This window comes from Acanthisitta chloris, unplaced genomic scaffold, assembly GCF_000695815.1.
Source record: "Acanthisitta chloris isolate BGI_N310 unplaced genomic scaffold, ASM69581v1 scaffold13340, whole genome shotgun sequence".
Lineage (NCBI taxonomy): Eukaryota > Metazoa > Chordata > Aves > Passeriformes > Acanthisittidae > Acanthisitta > Acanthisitta chloris.
In genome coordinates this window covers 1-18122 of record NW_008650010.1, presented here as the reverse complement: position 1 = coordinate 18122, position 18122 = coordinate 1, and the positions used below count along the sequence as shown (strand labels likewise).

The window sequence follows — 18122 nt, the reverse complement described above, 5'->3', positions numbered from 1 at the left end:
TACCTTTTTCCCTCCCCTTGCAGTGTCTGCGCATTGCCTTGGTGTCCTGCATAGCTGAGTGGGCAGCAGTGTCCCCCCACAGAGAGGAGCTGGTGTCTGCCCTGCCCTGGGTCCACCTTGCTTACAACCAGTTCAGGAGCCGCCTGCAGAACTTCTCCAGGATCCTGGCTGTGTACCCCCGTGTGCTTCCCTACCTCATCCAGCAGGAAGGATGTGGAACTCCACATTCAGAGATGGTAGAGTCACTACCAGGCATTTTGTGGTCCTAGCAGGGAGTTCTGTCTGCACTGATTCAGCTGGTGTTCAGTCTCCTTGGGATTTGAGCAGCAGCAGCAGGGAATGCACAAGCTCAGTCAGGGTCCTCAGAATTGGGAATGACCTGCTGTGCTGTTATTGCTGCTAGCAGGTTTTGAAGCAGTTTGCCCTGCTTTTGTATGAGCTAATAGGATCTGCTAATGACCTGAGCCACAAGCATGTGAATTCCAGAGCTTAAGGTAATCAGGTAGAACATTATTCAGTAGAACTCGTGCTATAGCAAACCAGACTGAGGGCCCATAAGGTCCATACAGAATTCTGCAATGCAGCTGTTGTGTTGCACTTCTGCCCTGTGTGTGTATCCAGGTTTTGGATGTGTTGGCTGCCATGGGCTGTGCTGAAGAGCTGGAGAACCAGGTGCAGACAGTCCAGCCAGAGGTGTGGCTGCAGAGAGTGAAGAATCTTCACATGCCCATTGAATTTCTTTGTAAAGAGAAGGATGCCCAGCGAGATGGGAGTCTGTGCCATCAGCTGCTGAGGGAGCTCAGGTGGGCACCACAGCTCTGCTCACAGCTGTGATCCTGTGTCTGGCTGTTCATTTGGGCCTTGGTTCAGCTGAAGCTGCTCTGGTGCTGCTTTTCTCAGACTTTGCAAACCTTTCCATTTCCTACTGGGCTCAGTTACATACCAAGAACCACGCCTCTTCTTTGTTTTTTCTCCTCCTCATCTCCTGTAGATTCTCCCTCTATATATGGAAGTGTCATCTGGTGCATTCCAGCTGGGTCTAGGGGTTATTTAAAACTCTCCTCAAGTTCCTATTAACCAGCAGTGTCTCTCCACTTCATCCCCTGTGCATAAAGACTGTGAGAGATGGGGAACTTCATTCATCTTGTCCTTTGAAAGACAAGCCCAGAGAGCTACCTGAGTTTCTCTTCTTATTTAGTTCATAAAAAGTGAAGAAAGCGTAGCTAATTGTGATTAGTATTTTTTAAAATTACTTTCTTGATAGAGAAGTGTGAGAAGGTGTGTGCAGTGTGCTGGTCCTGCTGCAGTTCTGCCTCCAGGCCAGGCCCCTGTGCCCTGAGCTCCCTGGTTAGGTGCTGCTGTGTGTTCTGTCCTTGCCAAAAGTCCCTTTGGATAACCAAAGGGCAAAGTAAGAATTCTGTGACAGGTGCAGAGATGTTGTAGTGAGCTGCATGCGCCGCCACCCCTGCTCTCAGCTCCCAGAGCCCTGTTTGAGACCCTGCTTTGCCTCCCCAGAGCCTGCTGGAACCGTGTGCTCGCCATGGCTCTCTTTGTGGAACACGTGGCATTAGGCATCAGCACTGTCATGCCAGAATTCGAGGATTTAGTGACAAAATACACTTTGCTTCTTGCCAAGGTAAGCAAAGCTGTGATTTCACCTCTTCCCTCTTCTCTTCTGCTGATCATGGGAGTTTGTGTCGGGTGCTGGAGCTGAGTCACCAAGCTTTGTCCTTTCCCTCTGCAGTGTTTTCAACATGATTCAGACATGAAGACTCATCCAACTTTTGTTGCAGTGATGAAAGTGCTGTGCCAGTGTAAGGACGAAGTCAGCAACAAGGTCTACAGGTAGTGACACTGGGACAAGTCACAGGGTCCAGCAGGGGCATTGCCCGTGTTCCAGGGTATTGCTGGGAGTGGGGCAGTGCTGCATGCTGTGTAGTAAAAGCCAAGTGAAGAGCAATGACTCCCATTAGATTCTGCATCCTGAGCTAAGCAGTGAGCCAGCCTGTTTGGTATTGTCTCCTCTTGGTCTAGGTGCAGATGAACCTCTTATCAAAGCCTTTTGGTGAGACCATATGGAAACAGTTGTGTTCATTGCTCTTTCTTGGTTACAGGCTCGGTCTGAAGCCGTGTTCCATCTGCCTAGGAGAGCCAAAGGATCCTGTCTGTTTGCCTTGCAGCCATGCATTCTGCCAGAAGTGCATCAGCACATGGCTGGTGCCAGCACAGATGCACTGTCCATACTGCAGAGTTGACATGGGGGATGTGGAATTAACCGTCTCCGTGGAGCTCAGGTATTCCACCCTCTGCAAGGTGGGACTGTTGTGCTGGGGCAGGTTGTGTGAGGAAATTCTCAACTCTGAAATGTCCACATGAGCAGAATGGGGGAGGGAGCTCTGGCTTGTTCTCTCTGGAACCAGAACAGGTCCTGTCTATTCCGGTGGTTGTTTCAGAAGGAGGAGGAATCTGCCTTGGCCTCTGTAAGGAAACTGTAAACCACAGAATCATAGAATGGTTTGGGTTGGAAGGGACCTTAAAGCCTATCTCATTGGAGAGCTGGAAAAGTATCTCACCTTGGTGACTTTTGCCCTTATCTGCCTGACTCCTCCATTATTTAAGTGTTTCTGTATTTGAATATTGTCTTGCTGCTTTTCCCCTACCTCAGAGATGCTATAGCAAGGAACGCACTGTTCCGGCAGAGGTGCAACAACTTCTTCATAGATGTGGTCTCTACCATGTGCTTCAAGGACAACAAACCCCCTGACACACAGGTGATCCAGGAGCTCCTGAACCTGCTCTTCATTCACAGAATCCCCCTGAAAGCTTCAGGTGAGCTCCCTTCACTTTGGTGCTCAGCCTAGTGGAGTTCAGTCTCTCCCTACCTTCTCCAACCTGCCAAACCTGTGTGCTCCTTCTCTGCACAGATCACCCTGCCATCTACACCAAGTTCCTGTCCCCATTCAATGATGAAGTGGATGAAACCCCCATCATCCGCTCAGTGATGCTGAAGCTGCTCTTGAAGTACAGGTGAGCACAGTCAGACAGCTGAGGGGGCTCACGCCAGGGCATGGTACAGCTTTGGTCATGACCTCACCAAACCCATCTGATCATTCTCCTCACTTCCATGCTGCTCATTGGATTTGAATCCTTCCAGGTGAAATCCATCCCAGGCCTTTGTGTTATTCATGCAATTTGGCTGGTTTGCATGTTGTGGAGTTTCTGGCCAGTCTGTGCCAAGGTTTACCTGGCTGTTCCTAAGCCAAACCTGTGCAGAAGGTGGATGGCTAGGTAACCAGAAGGTAGCTGAGTAGTTGATATGGTCTAGGTCAGCAAAGCAATACTCATCCACATTTAACCAGGAATATTCTCCATACAGTCTGCAGACCTCCCTGTCCCCACAGTTCTCCCAGCTTCCCTTTGCAAGCAGGGCACAAGAGCCACATCTCAGGTGTGATAATCTCCTAAATCAGCTGTTAGCACAGACCACATGACTTCTGCCCTGGAAATGCTCACTAAGCATGGCTGATGATGGAAGTCTGGCTCAGGCTGGGAAGTGAGATGTCACCTGCAAAATGTGGCACAATGGCTTTTCCATCTTCCAGGTGTGACCAGAGTGACCATCACCAGTCACACAGACATCACTAGTAGTTCTGTGGTGATTCAGAGCACAAGTGGTAGCTGTCAGATTGCAGCTGTGTAAGGGAGTGTTTCTCTCTCCTGTAGCTTCAATGAAGTGAAAGATGATGTGCAGCACTACCTGTCCCGGGTGGAGCACAACGAGCTCCTAGAGAACAATGACAAAAAAGAGCTTTACTTGCTTTTTGTCAACTGCTTAGAGGTAAGAGTGCTGGGGAGGTAAGAGCTGGACCATGAACTGTTGCAGGAATAAAAAGTCAGGAATAGGAATTCTGCAATTTTGGACAAGTTTCTTGTATGTGTAACTAGTTGTCCAGGTAGAAAGCCCAAAAAGAAGTTGATATTAAATCACCTGGTCAGAACCTGCTCTCAGGAACTAGCCTTGCTTTTCAAGTGGAGGTCTGTGTGTCTTTGCAGCATTTCATACATTCTTCTTTCCCTTGGACAAGTGTGAGTGCTAAGTCTCAAGGCCCAGCACAGGAGTGCAGCAAGCAGGGCCTCTCATTGCAGTAGCCTGCAGCTGGACTGCTTTCTGGTCTCCGCAGACACATCTTTCTGTGCACAGCTGGAATGACTGTGCTGTTTGGGTTGTTCCCTTACCGCCTGTTGCATAACTTTCAATGCTTTGGACAGCTTGAAACAAACTTGATAGCTGGACAGAGTTTTTACAGTTTTCATTAGAATGGTGACTTTGTAGATAATATCAACATCTGTGTTCTTGCCCAGGGACAGGCAGGTAGAGCTTGGCATCTTGGCACATAGGATGTGTGTTCCAGCATGTGTGTGGCCAGTTAGCCTGTTCATGGCTCTTGCTCAGCTCCATGCTTAGGGGATGTGGGACAGGGCTTGGGATAAGCACTGGAGAGGTCCCAGGGGAAGCTGATGGCAGTGGGGTGGAGGGTGCAGGGAGAGACACGGGTTTAATGTGCTTGTTGCAGTTGGATGCATTTGGGATAGGCACAGCTATCAAAGTGACTCTGCCACTCATGCAGTGTTCCTGCCCCTCCTCAGGATTCCATGTGTGAAAAATCTGAGGACAGCCTTGGATATGAGCACATGAACAGTCTGTTTGGGGGCAGAGGCTTTCCGGAGAACTATCTCCCAGAGAGCAGTAAGGAGAGTCTCCAGGAATCATCCGTGGAATACCTGCAGGCCGTGGCCAAGGTTCGCCTGTACCTGAGCAAGGCTGCAGAGCTCATCTCCGACCTGCAGCAGCACACAGGTAAGTCTAGTCACTCTGCCACCAAATGGCCATGCTGTACACAGGGCAAAGGCACCAGGGCAGGTGGGCTGGGCACAGCCAGTGCACCTGTGCTCTGCTGCAACCTGTTTTGGTGCATGGCCAAAAACGAGGGCATCAGCTCCCCCTTTCCTCATTCCTGTCAGTTTTTGTCCCCTGTACCATGTGTCTATAACTGGCAGTAGCAAGCCTGTGCTGGTGACCACAAGGGTGTAGTTACATGGCAGTTACACCTTTGGAAGGAGACTTTATTTTATCCTCTAGACACTAACAATGAGTTTATTTAGAGCCAACTCAATTGAACTTTAGAGCATAAATGCTGTTTCAGACACGTGACCGCTGTAAGGGTTATTGTTGTGTATGAATGAGAGCTCTGCACAGCTGAAAGGGATTAAGAGTTTATATCAAAGAGTTCATATCTTCTCTGTCAAGGAAATGAATCATTTCCTGAAATCTGGCTGAGGAGACACTCCAGATCAACAGCTGAGGGAGGGAGGGCTCTGAATTTCTCCTGTGTAACTTGTCACTGCTAGTAAAGGCATTTGGTGCTACAGCTGATGCAGCCAGTGATGTTTTACAAGGTGGGATGTGCTTCTGCCTCTTCTTTGGTCTCTTTTTTCCCTCCAGAGCAAGAGCAGATGGAGGAGAAGCAGCGTTACCTGCTGAATGTGAGGAGGTTCTGCAGCCTGGCCAGGAACAACTGGCACCACGTGTACCTGGTCCGGAGAATCACCAGTCAGTGTGGGATGGAGTTTGCTCAGAAGCTTGTCACAGAGGAACAGTTCAGCTGGGTGTTCCCAGAGGAAATCCTGTGGCAGGTAAAGAGGAGGTGTCTCCTGGAAGTGCTTCTGCTCTTCTCTTAGTCTTCACTTTGTGCTGCTTTGGGGTGTTTCTACTCCTGTGTGGCTCTCTGGGAACCTGCCGGAGTGGGAGTGGTTGTGAAGGTGATTTGTCTTTGCTCTCTGATGAATAGAGTCTCTCCTGGCAGTGTGGAGCTGTTTGGGTGGCCGTGCCTACTGCTGCTCTCTGGGAAGGCTGCAGTGCCCCAGTGCTAGGGTGGAAGAGCAGGTTCTGCCTTCTCCAACAGGTGGTTAATGTCCACAGTGCTCTGCATGGACTGTTCCCTTTGCAGGTGCAGAGCAGCCAGTCCCACCACATCGACCGGTTCCTGGTGTGTGGGGAGAGCTACCGAGCCCTGCGTAATGCTGTGGGACTGGCCATGATGGAGGGCAAGGCTGAGGGGCTCCTGGAGGCTGAGAAGGTAGGGAACACTCCTCACCAGGACCCAGCTGGAGGGTCTGCTGGGCCAGGGTTCCAGCTCTGTGTTCTGCAGGCAGTGTCTGTTCCTGTGGAGGTGCCTAGGGGCCTTTGCTTGAAGGTTTCTGTGGCCTATGCTGCAGACACACACAGAATCACAGGGTAATTAGGGTTGGAAGGGACCTCTGGAGATCATCCAGTCCAACCCCCTGCTCAGGCAGGGTCACCTAGGGCAGGTGAAACAGGGATGTGTCCAGGTGGGTTTGGAATGTCTGCAGAGAGGGAGACTCCAGGTCTTCTCTGGGCACCTGGTGCAGGGCTCTGCCACCTCCATGGAAAGAAGTTCTTCTTTGTGTTGAGGTAGAACTTGTTGTGGTTTAGTTTATGGCCATTACTCCTTGTTCACTTTACTTTCTCACCTGCATATCCAGTGACTTCAGCAGGGACAGCTCCAGCCTGTTCCCTGACACATCACTGGTTCTTCTCTAGGCCTTCAGCGGCTCCGTGGCCATGGGATCTGTCCATCTGCTCCTGGCCATTTTCCGAGAGGTCACTGCCCTTTATGGCTTCACTGACCCAAGTCTCCATCCCAAGCAGCAGGTAAGGCACTCCCCTCTGAAAGCTTGTGACAAACCTGCTTTGTGGGTAAGGATGAGTGAGATCTGAATCAGTGATAGAGGAGCTTTTTGTTCCTCTGCCCCAGATACAGTGACATCCCGAGCTGAGCAACCTGGGACTGATTTCAAAGCAGAGCACTCCAGCATGGGAGGCAGCTGACAGTCCTCCTCCCTTTGCTGGGCAGCATCATGCTGCTTTTATCCTTTCAAATCTGTGCTTGCAGCAAACAGACACCATGACTCAGTTCATCCAGAACTCCCAGCTCCTGAATTCTGACGAGCTGCGGCACTTTGCATCTGCCCTGGTGAGGAATACCCTGCCAGCCTTGCCAGTGGAGCCACAGAGCTTCAGCCAGCACGGGGCCCTGGTTGAGATGGTTGTCCACGTCGCTGCTGTGCTGCTGTGTGGGCACAGCCCCCTGCTGCAGCCCCTCAGGAGCTTAGCCTTCCAGCCAGACACCATGCAGGTAAAGAGCTGGAACTCGGGTGCAATTCAGCATGTTGCTAGTTCTTTCCTGTGTCTCCCAGATCCTCTGTAACCTGACCTTTCTCAGCATCAAACTCATTGTTTTAGCCCTGAGCGACTGTGGTCATTTCAGTGTTGTTGGGGTTAATTAGCAGAACAAGCTCTGGACCAGTACTGTTTCAAACCATCCTGAGCAGTATCAAACTAGTACTTTTGCTGGCATTTGAGTGAGCAAGGCTGAAAGCAGCTGGCAGGTCACAGTGTGCAGAACACTGGCTCAGGGAGCACAAGGCTGAATTGGGTGGAGGGACCTGCTGCTCTGCTGTTTCTGGCTGTCCAAGGTGTAAGGAAACAGCTGGGGGACACCAAGGAGGATCAAGAAAACCCAGTTCAGGATGTCTGGAGAGTGCACATGCAATTCTTAACAATCCTGACAGTTCTAAGAGTGGATTTTCAAAGGTAGAGGTTGAAAATCTGTGCCCACATCACCTGCCTGAGCTCTGCTTTCAGCTGTCTTGTGTTCCCCATCATGAGCAAAGAACCGGTGAGTGACTGCTGCAGGAGAGAACTGGTTTGCAGCTCCATTTGTCACCTTTTTCTCCTCAGCTCTCATTTCTGCCAACGATGCCAGAGGACATCATGGCTCAGGCCAGGGCCTGGGAGGGACTGGCTGCTCTGCGCTGGTACGGTAAGTGCTCCTGTGGCTGCCTGTGGGAGGGATTGAATGGAATCCTTGGGTGTTGAAAATGAAACTGTTCCGAAGGTGAGCACAGACACTCTCCTCAGCATGAGCTACCCTTAGCAAATCAAGATTTGTAGCCATGGTTTGTGTGGGTAACACATCAAAGTGCATCCAACCTGTGTTCAGTCTCGAGGCTGCAGCTGTTTGCAGAGTTCAACAGGGCACAGGACCTGTCCTGTCACTTCTGGCAGCACTAACGTGGAGGGAGAGAAGAGGAGCAGTATTCCACTTTCCTGGCCAGCTTCAGTCCCTGCTTCCTGCTTTTTTTTCATTCCTGCCCACCAGCCCCTTTGGTGCTCAGCAGCAGAATCTTCAGACTTCCATTCCTTGTTTCTTCTGGAGAAGCAGCACTGAAAAATTCCTTGAGTTCCTGTGTGGACCTGTCACTCCTTTGAGCTTTGGGACAGTCAGGGCTTTTGATTAGCTCTTGAAGCATATTTCTTGCTTCAGGTTGATTGGTTTTCCTTACGAAAGGGATTAACAGTGGCTTTATAACTCTGTCTTTAATGCTGTCCTGTCTGTCTCTCTTGCCAGCATGTCCCAACGGCCACCCCTGCACTGTGGGAGAGGTAAGAGCTGGGGACTGGTGGGTTTTGAAGCAGATAGTTTTCATTTTGTTTACTGGTTTTAATGCTCTGTTGCACGGTGGTTCATTTCTAAACCCTCTTCAATAGTCATTTTGCCACTGTGATGTCAAACTTAGCTCTAAGTCTTAGACCATAAATGTAGGAGAGGTGATGCCAAGGTGCTGTGCCCAGGATGTAGCAGGGTTTGAGTTAACCAGTTCGTACTTGAATTTTTGCTTGATTGCCTTTTTCTGCTGAAGAAGCTGTTGCTCTGGAACTCAGGGTTCTCCTTTGCCTCTTGGCAGTGTGGGCTCCCCATGGAAATCAGCCGCTGCCCCGACTGCAACGCCCACATCGGAGGGCGCAGGCACAGACCAGTGCAAGGCTTCCAGGAAGTTCAGTGAGTTTTGCTTCATCCCCTTCTCAGCACTCAGTGCTGCAGGACTTGCCTGTCACATGCCTTTGAGGGCAAAGGCACTGACCCCCTCGTGCTGCTCTCAGGAAGGTGTTAGGAAGGGATGTCCAAGTGAGAGCAATCAGCCAGCAAAGCCAAATAAAATGGCTGACTTGGGTACAACTTACTATAAGTCTTCACTCCCTTGCAGCACTTCATTGGCATTTTTTCATAGAATCATCAAGGTTGGAGGAGACCTCTAAGATCTTTGAGTCCAAACATTAACCTGTCACTGCTGTAACCCCTAAACCATATCCTCCAGTGCCAGATCCAGATTCCTCTTAAACACCTCCAGGGATGGTGACTCCACCACCTCCCTGGGCAATATTCCAGTGCCTGAGCACCCTAACAGAGAAACCATTTTTCCTAACATCTAATCTGAATCGCCCCTGTCTCAGCTTATGAACATTCCCTCTAGTCCTTTTATGGCATTCAAAGACCTTATGGGCCAAAAAGACATTATTGATTATCAGAGATCCCTTGTGTGTTTTTTCTCAAGGCAAAAAGATACTATATATACACTTTCCTACAGGAGTGTTGAAGACAGAACTCAAACTGGCCACATTCTTGGAGATGTTCAGCACAGAAGAACACTGGGAGTGTCTGACAGGGCCATGTCACCCGTTGTCTTCATCCTGCTCCGCTTGCTCACACATCTGTCAATGCTGCTAGGAGCTACAAAGGACCCTCAGGTATCTTCCAATAATAGTTCCAAGTGGCCACACAAAATGTAGTGAAACCTTGCCATGTTGATGGTCTTTTTCATCATGTTGCCAAGTAACCAGGGAGGTCTGTCAAGATGCAGGACCCAAATTCCCTTCCCTCCTTGCCCAGGAGTTATTTTGGTTCCTTCCTGCACTTGCATGCAGCCATATACACCCATACCTGCTTTCTTGGCTCCAAGGGCAGGAATCCCACAGGGTGGAGATGTCTGACAGAACTTCTGCTTCCCTGGACATTACTGGCTGCGCTCAATTCTTGCCTTTTGTTGGTCTTTAGTCACTGAGAAGGATGATCAAGCCACCGGTGCGTGACGCAGTGAGTTTCCTGCAGGAGCATGTTCAGGAAGACTTGGCACAGCTGACGAGAATTCTGGGGAAGAGTCTGGATGAGACTATCAACATCCTTCACCTCGTGCTCAGCAGGCTCCTCCAGGACCCCCAGCAGCACCTAGACCAATGTAAGAGAATCCACCTGCCATACCACACCTGACGCTCCACTCACATAGCTGCTGTGCTGATAAACCACTTCCCACAGCAGTAGCTGAGCTGATGAGGAAGATGCAGAATTTGGAGCTTGTTTCTTACTGCAGGGAGTTAAGCATTCTTGCTGTTTGCTTTCTTCAGTCGAGTGTGAGGTTTGCAAGGCTTGGGGCAGTCAATAGTTCTGAAAATGAGTTATTGACTGAAAACCATCATGACAGATGGGCAGAGCTTTCAGCTCACAAGCAGCACAGCAGCTCATGCTCTGGGCAAGCTATATTCTGTGCTGTCCTCTAAATGACTCTTCTTTGGCAGAAGAGGGATGGCAGTGTGTGGTTCGTGGTAGAACCTGGAGTGCAGGTTGACCTGAGTCACTGTGTCACGGAGGGATTTATACATCACAGCTGCATTTTGAGTGTGTGACAGCACCAATTCCAGGCTTCAGTCTGTCATTGATCATGCTCTGACCTTGGACAACCTGTTTAACTTTTCTGTGGTTCTGAATGACGTGTATAAATGTGCCCACCATTTCCATGAATGACTGGCCTGAAGCTTCTGGGTCACTGTGTGCTGGTTTGAGTGTCTTCAGCTGGACCAAGATACTCATTCAGCTTCTAGGACCTCTGCAACTGCTCTTGGCTCCTCATGCTGACCTGCAAGGACATGCCATTGGGAAGCTTAGAGAATCTGTACTTTCTTTTCATGAAATATTGCAGGTGTAAGAGACAATATATTCCTGTTGCAGGGCCAGTGCAGTTCAATGATGATGTTCTCTCTACCAAGGATAACAGAAACAAATGGGAAGAAATTGTTGCACAGACAATTATTGTTCCTGAATTGAAGGTGAGATATTTGCTATACAAAGTGTTAGTAGCTGAGCAGTTAATCCATTGGTTTGGAAATCTGATGTGCTGTGATATCTGTGCTACACCTTTCACCCAGCTATGCCTAAAGCCAAGAGCTGCAGGTCCAGGGTCAGTCAGCCTGATTCTACCTCTGGAAACGAGAGTCTGAGACTGTGCTGGGATGATTTTGTGCAGCTGTAAAAGCAGAAATGGTTCAGCTCAGTCAGAAGTATTTCTCCAATAATTTTATTCTGTTTTACCGCAGGATTTGGATAAAAAACTCCTGAGGTTAAATCGACAGATACAAGAGGATGAGAGAATTTCCTCCAACCCTATCGTGAAAATAGTGTATGGTGACCCAGCTGCATTCCTGTCCCAGCTGCCAAAGGACAGTCACATCCACCACTCCAAGATGTGGAGCTGCAGGAAGAGGATTTCTGTGGAGAACCTGGGCCATGTTGTCCAGCAGAAGAATGCCAAGGACACTGTCCCTCTCCTATGGAAGTTCCTGCAGAAGGTGGGGGTGACACAGGGATGGTCAGAGATCAGAGCACAGAGCCAGGGGTGGGAAGGGCCCTGGAGCTCCTGCCCAGGGCTAAACCACGGTTGGGTTATGCAGGGGCTTTATTCTCACCACTTGCTATAATCTTGAGAATGCACATGGAAACTATTGTTGTCCTTCGAACATTTACCAAGTAATTCCACAGAAGTATTCCAAACTGGTTTGTCCAAGCACAGCCTCACCCACAGGCTCCTTCTGCTCTCCCAGGAAACGGAACTGAGGCTGGTGAAATTCCTACCAGACATTCTGGCTCTGCAGAGAGACTTGGTGAGGCAATTCCAGAACACTGCCGAGGTCAAACGCTGCTCCATCAGGGAATTCCTCAGGGAACCCTTCTCAGGTGAGAAGACTCTGCCCAAACTGTCAGTAGTGAAACAGGAAGCACTGGATTGTCCAGTGGAAAGAGAAGGTGAAAACTTTTCTTGAGTTTGCAATCTTGAGCCCTTATTAGGGCTTATTTTCCTTTTAACTCCCATCCAGACGAACTGGAGACCTTAGCCCTGGAGTTATGGTTGGAAAAGTCACAGGTGACTTTAAAGGGAGTTCAGCACAGGAGGATTTTGACAAGGGGTGGGAGCTCTGCACAGACAGGCAAGAGGAATCCCTAATGCAGCAGTGGCATGTTGACAGGGCCTGCCTCAGAGGGTGGAGTTGATGTCCTTCCCTTCCTTTCATGAACAGACATTTTGTGGTAGCTGCTTCAATTGTATTTAAGTGCAATTACTGATGTTTTTAAGTACTTCTGCAAAAGCAGTTAGAACTCATGCAGAATCAGACTAAGGCTCAATCCATCCTTGTGACCTGGGCCAGGAGTAGGCAGTGATGGGAAAATATAAACCAACTGAGCAAATGACTCCATTCAGTACCATTGGAAAAGTGTTTAGTGTCTGTTCAGTCTCTCTTGAGCAGTTTGGGCTGTTGCCCAGGGTTCAGTGGTGTGCTGTGAAGATTCCTGTATTATGGAGTTTCCAGGTGTTGCCAGGAAAAGGTGTTTCATGGGTTTTTCTTTCTGTTGTTCCTCAGATGTGATGAGGAACCAGCTGCAGAGGAGAGTGAATGTGTTTCTGTCTGTCTGGAACAAGCTGAGAAGCTCTCTGGACACCAGTGGTGAGCACTCTCCTTTCCCAGCACTGCTCCTCTTTCCCAGTTCAGGTGCCTTCAATCACCGATGCTGAGACAGAGCCTCAAAACTGACCTTGGCCATTACATGTTAAGGGGATCTAAGTACAAATGGAAGAATTTGTTCCCCTCCTGTAGTATTCCCACCTGAACTTGCTCCCTTCCATGCTTATCCCTAATGCAGAGAGCACAGCTCTTCTCAGGCTCTGTTCCCTCTCCTGCCCTGGGGAGGCTAAGGGGAGGCTCACTCAACCTGGGCTGGCTCTGAGCCACCTCAGTCTTCTCTGCCTGTTATTTCAGGGGACATTAAGCTCCCTAGAGGCTACTGTGATGCTGACCTGACCCTGGACACCAAGCTGGAGGTGCTCCTGCCACGGCGACAGGGGCTGGGCCTCTGCTCCACAGCCCTGACCAGCTACCTCATCAGTCTGCACAATGACTTCGTCCACTCGGTCAACAAACACATCAAGGAAGATGACAGGTGTGTTGCTATTCCATTTTTTGGGCTCTGTTGTATTTCCTGCCAGCACACAATCAGCTTTCCCTGCTCCAGAAGGACTTCTCACCCTAAATGGAGAAGTTTGCTCTCCTGCAGGTACCTGATCAGCCCATTGGAAGTGGATGACCTACACTTGATCAGTTATGAACTCGAGAGAGACTTGATTCCTCTGATCCTGTCCAACTGCCAGTACACCATGGAGAAGGGAGGGGAGACACTGCAGGACTTTGATCTGGAGAGGATCCAGCAGCAAGTCATCAGCAAGTTCCTACAGGGGAAACCACTCATCACACTGACGGTAGGACAGGGCAGGGGCTGTGCCTCGTGCCTGCTGTGGGGGCTGCACTGGGCAGGCTGAGCACTGTCTCCAGAGCTTTACATCCATGGGTTTCTCTCCTGGCAGGGAATCCCTACCTTCGTGTGCAGACATGATCGGAACTACGAACAGCTGATCAGTGATGTCCGGAGTAAGGTGGAGCAGGTGGGTTTCTGCACTGGAGGAAACAGGGCAAGTGTAAGACACCTGACTTGCCAAGGAATGTTGGGTTTCATAGGGGAGCTTAGAGATCATCCAGCCCCAGCCCCAGCCCCTGCCCTGGGCAGGGACACCTCCCACCACAGCAGGTTGCTCAAGGCTTTATCCAACCTGGCTGTGAACACTGCCAGAGTTGGGGCAGCCACAGCCTCCCTGGGCAGCCTGTGCCAGTGTCTCACCGCTCTCACAGGAAACTTCTTCCTAATATCTAGCCTAAATTTCCCTTCCTTCAATTTGAATCCATTACCCCTTGTCCTGTCACTGCAGTTCCTAACAAAGTTCCTCTCCAGCTCGAGCCCAGCCCCTTCAGATCCTGGAAGGTGCTCTGAGGTCTCCACACAACCTTCTCTTCTTCAGGCTGAGCAGCCCCAACTCTCTCGTCCTCATAACCTCATAAGGGAGATGCTCCAGTCCTCCTATCAAATGTCCTTCCCCTGTCCCTTCCGTCATCCATCCAAAGGCTTCCCTGCTGATCTGGCAAGCCTTGAATATGTCCAGTCTGGCCTTCTGTTGTCAGCCAGGATTTACACAGGAAAGGGAGACAGCTCAGCATTTCGGAGTCCTAAATCTGGGGCTCTGTTGTCTTCCTTGACTTTAGCAACTGGAGCAGCAATCAGGATTGGCTCTAAACTAACATTAGCTCTGACTTCATGGCTTTCAGAGTGCTCTACCCAGCTCTGTGATGAACATAATCAGTGGGGAGCTACAGTCCTACAGTGATGTCTGTGATGCTCTGTCCCTCACTGAGATCACCCTGGGATTCCTGGCCATGGCTGGGGAGAATGCTGAGATGCTGCTGACTGACTACATTGTGAACGTTCTGCAGATGGGGGACCAGACAAACCCCCACGTGCTGGAGGTGAGTCCTAAGGGCACAGCTCTGCTGCTTGCAGGATAACATCTGCACTGGTTTGTGCTAAATCCAGCCAGTGTGACCTTCAAGCCCAGCAAAAGTTCATCTTGAAAAGGTGATTGGACTCCCTCCCCTTCCTGTATTTAACAGTGAGGGGGAAGCAATTTTCATTGCCTCTGCAACCAGTGTTTGCATGGTGGGAGCACCTGACAGCTTGTGATGCTCTGCAGGTTTGTGCAAGCCCTACAGAAAGGTCAGGTGCAAGAGCTGCAGAAGGTCAGGCTCTGCAGATCAAGCTCTCTGTCAGCACTGGGAAGGAGAAGGCTCAATTCATAGAATGACATAATGTCCTGAGCTAGAAGGGACCCACAAGGATCATCAAGCCCAACTTCAGGCCCTGCACACAGGACACCCCAGGAATCCCACTGTGTCCCTGAGAACATTGTCCAGCTTCTGTGGAGTGTCATCAGAATTATTGCAATGCCAAAACTGAGCAAAGGGAGAACTTTCAGCTCTGAGTGAGCTCCCCTGGCACTAACCTGGAGCTGAGCAGGGTTGGAACCATCCTGTCTTTGAAGTGGTGATGGGGAAGGTTTTGTCTCCTAATGATGTGTGAAGAGGCCCTTTAATGATGTCACTATCCACTACCTTTCCTGACACTAGATTTGATTGAAGGCAAAATGGGGAAGGGGAAAGAGAGGCCTATTGCAGATGGGTCCACCCATGTTAAAGTGCTCAATGAACTCCCTGCTGAGCTCTCTGTGACCTGCCTGGGCAGTGCAAGCTGGAGACAGGTTCCCAGATACATCCCTAACGTCCATCCCTGTGTTTTCCTTGCAGGCCCTCAGAGGTTGCCACCTCAAACACAACATAGCCCTGTGGCAGCTCCTCTGTACCCACAAATCGGAGCAGCTGCTGCGCCTCAGGAGGGTATGGGACCCCCAGCACCTGTGTCTCACCAGCTCTGCTCTGCAGGAAGCTGCTCACGTGTGCATGGCTGGTTGGTTTATAACTCCTGCTGCTTTTTCAGGATCCTTTTGCAGACATCACTAGAGAGTACAAAGCTGAGCTCAGTCCAGAGATTGCCAAACTCCTCCACACCTTCCTCATCCACTCGAGGCTGGAAACCTTCCTGCAGGAGCTGCATGAAATGATCATCTTGAAACTGAGACGTGTCCAAGCTGTGGATGAATTAAGACCCTCATGGAGGTAGGAGTTACACAGCCCAAACCCACCATAGCTGTTAGCAACTCAAGCTTCTCTGGCTCTGAGAATGCATGTGATGGAACAGTTCCCTCAGCAAATCCCACCCTGTGGGGACAATTCACAACCAGCAGCATTAGCAATGTCCATGCCCATTTCTGGTGTGTGTGACTCTTCCTCTTCCACAAGCTGTTTTGGTAACACTGCTGGAATACACCAGGAGATGCTGTCCCTGAGCACTAACACAAACAAGCACTTCTGCAGGCACTCAATAGAATTGTTAAGGTTGGAAAAGACTTCCAAGATGATAAAGTCCAACCTTCAATGATAAGCTCACTCAGCTCTCCACAGGCACAGCTCAGCCCCAGCAGCTCAGTCCTGCCCTGCAGCCTCCCCTTGCTGGGTTCTGCAGCCTCCCTGTAACTCTGACTGGCTGTTTAACCCTTCTCCTTACAAATTCACCTGTCAAACTGTGTATATTTAGCACTTTGGGTGGTGGCAATGCACTGATGTTATGTGGCACTTGTGGTTCGCTGTACACCAGCCATTAATGCTATCTCTGCTCTGTTTTCCAGCCTGAAGGAATCACTCCTGCCTTACCTCGATGCCAAAGACTCTGAGTTAGCTACAGAGCTGCAGGAGACATTCCCTGATGAGATTCTTCTCTCTCATGCAACTGCTACCTGGAAAGCAGCTGCTCTCTTCAAGCGAGAGCGCAGGGACAGCTAGGAGCAGGACACTGCCAGGGACTGTCAGTGCCACAGCACTCAGGGCTACTGATTCTGGAACTTTGGGGGTTGTTTTGAGTTTGTTGATTGTTTTATGGGTTTGGGGTTGTGTTGGCTTTTTTACTAACTTCAGTACCAAAGGTGTGGTGTGAAGAGATGCCTCCCTGCAGCAGGAGGATGAAGCAGACCAGCAGCTGTGTGTGTGTGTGGATAACCAAACCCCAGAGCCACCTGAGGAAGATGAAGGATGTTTTTACAAACCACTGTGCCCTCATGCTGGGGAAGGCGTTTATTGCTTCAGTCTGCATTTCTTCTGACAGCAGGTTGTGAGCAGGATGCAGAATTGTCTCCTTGTCCGAGCTCACTCCTTCCTCACCCTGGTACCTCTCCCTGCACCTGTTCTCAGGGTGGGACCATGAAGGACAAACAGAACCATGAAGGAAGCAGGTCCTTCACTGCCTTAACTCTGGTGGCCTCTGCCTGCTGCCATGTCCCGGGGCAGGGCCCCACTCCCTCCTATTGCAAATAAAGTTCATTCTGCTCCCACAGCTCCTCATGGCTCCTTCATCCCCATGGATTGGCCCTGAGTTCAGGAGAGATGGAAAGTCTCCACAAAAGCACCATCAAATCATCCTGGGCTGATCCCACAGTGTCCACAGCAGTGAGGGGATTCTGCCCCTCTGCTCACTCAGGTGAGTCCTCACCTGCAGTGCTGCTTCCAACTCTGAGATCTGCAGCACAGGGAGGACATGGAGCTGTTGGAGTGAGTCCAGAGGAGACACTGTGATGACTAGAGGGATGGAGCAGCTCTGTTGTGAGGAAAGGCTGAGAGAATTGTGGTTGTTCAGCCTGGGAAAGAGAAGCTTTGGGGTGACCTAATTATGGCCTTTAAGCACCTGAAGGAGTTACAGGAACGATGAAGAGAGACTATTTACAAGGGCCTGGAGTGACAGGATGCAGAGAAGGGCTTCCCCCTGCCAGAGGGCTGGGACAGATAGAATATTGGGAAGGAATTTTTCCCTCTGAGGGTGGTGAGACACTTGAGACACTGGCTCAGGTTGCCCAGGGAGGCTGTGGATGTCTCAACCCTGGCAGTGTTTCATTCCAGGTCAGATAAATCCTTGAGCAACCTGCTCTGGTGGGAGGTGTCCCTGCCCAGGGCAGGGGGTTGGCACTGGGTGATCTCTAAGCTTCATCCCAAACCCTTAGCATACTATGCTGCTCAGGGTGGGAGTATGGCCCAGGGGATAGCAGGGAGGTTGTGGATGCCCCAGAGATGTTGTGGATACCCCAAAGAGGCTGTGGATGCGCCAGAAATGTTGTCGATACCCCAAAGAGGCTGTAGATGCCCCAAAGAGGTTGTGGTTGCTCCAGGGAGGCTGTGGATGCCCCAAAGAGGCTGTGTGGATGCCTCAAAGAGGCTGTGGATGCCCCAGGCCTGGCACTGTTCGCTCCAGCTGAAGAACTCCTCGAGCAGCCGTGGCGGGCGCCGTCCCTGCCCAGGGCAGTGGTGTGCTGGTGTCTCTCTGAGCTCCCGCCCTGCCCGGCCGGCTGTGGCTCGGAACGGCCTCGCTCGGTCGCGGCGCTGCGGGGATGGC

The 18122-nt window shown here is 50.5% G+C and overlaps 1 protein-coding gene across 1 annotated transcript in view; it reads left to right on the top strand.

Moving 5' to 3' along the window:
* Window positions 1-16525, top strand: part of RNF213 (ring finger protein 213) — a 46806-nt gene extending 30281 nt beyond the window's left edge. The window contains 30 exon segments of the mRNA XM_009082666.1: window positions 24-236; window positions 622-803; window positions 1516-1636; window positions 1745-1845; window positions 2115-2294; window positions 2666-2829; window positions 2925-3027; window positions 3724-3838; window positions 4648-4858; window positions 5504-5705; window positions 6020-6137; window positions 6623-6821; window positions 6824-6949; window positions 6952-7217; window positions 7823-7904; window positions 8493-8527; window positions 8830-8924; window positions 9511-9670; window positions 9978-10158; window positions 10926-11023; window positions 11291-11542; window positions 11795-11927; window positions 12611-12694; window positions 13007-13187; window positions 13302-13503; window positions 13609-13677; window positions 14381-14599; window positions 15434-15523; window positions 15624-15802; window positions 16372-16525. Of these exon segments, the coding sequence (XP_009080914.1) occupies window positions 24-236; window positions 622-803; window positions 1516-1636; window positions 1745-1845; window positions 2115-2294; window positions 2666-2829; window positions 2925-3027; window positions 3724-3838; window positions 4648-4858; window positions 5504-5705; window positions 6020-6137; window positions 6623-6821; window positions 6824-6949; window positions 6952-7217; window positions 7823-7904; window positions 8493-8527; window positions 8830-8924; window positions 9511-9670; window positions 9978-10158; window positions 10926-11023; window positions 11291-11542; window positions 11795-11927; window positions 12611-12694; window positions 13007-13187; window positions 13302-13503; window positions 13609-13677; window positions 14381-14599; window positions 15434-15523; window positions 15624-15802; window positions 16372-16525 (4515 nt within the window).
* The last annotated feature ends 1597 nt before the right edge of the window (window positions 16526-18122 follow it).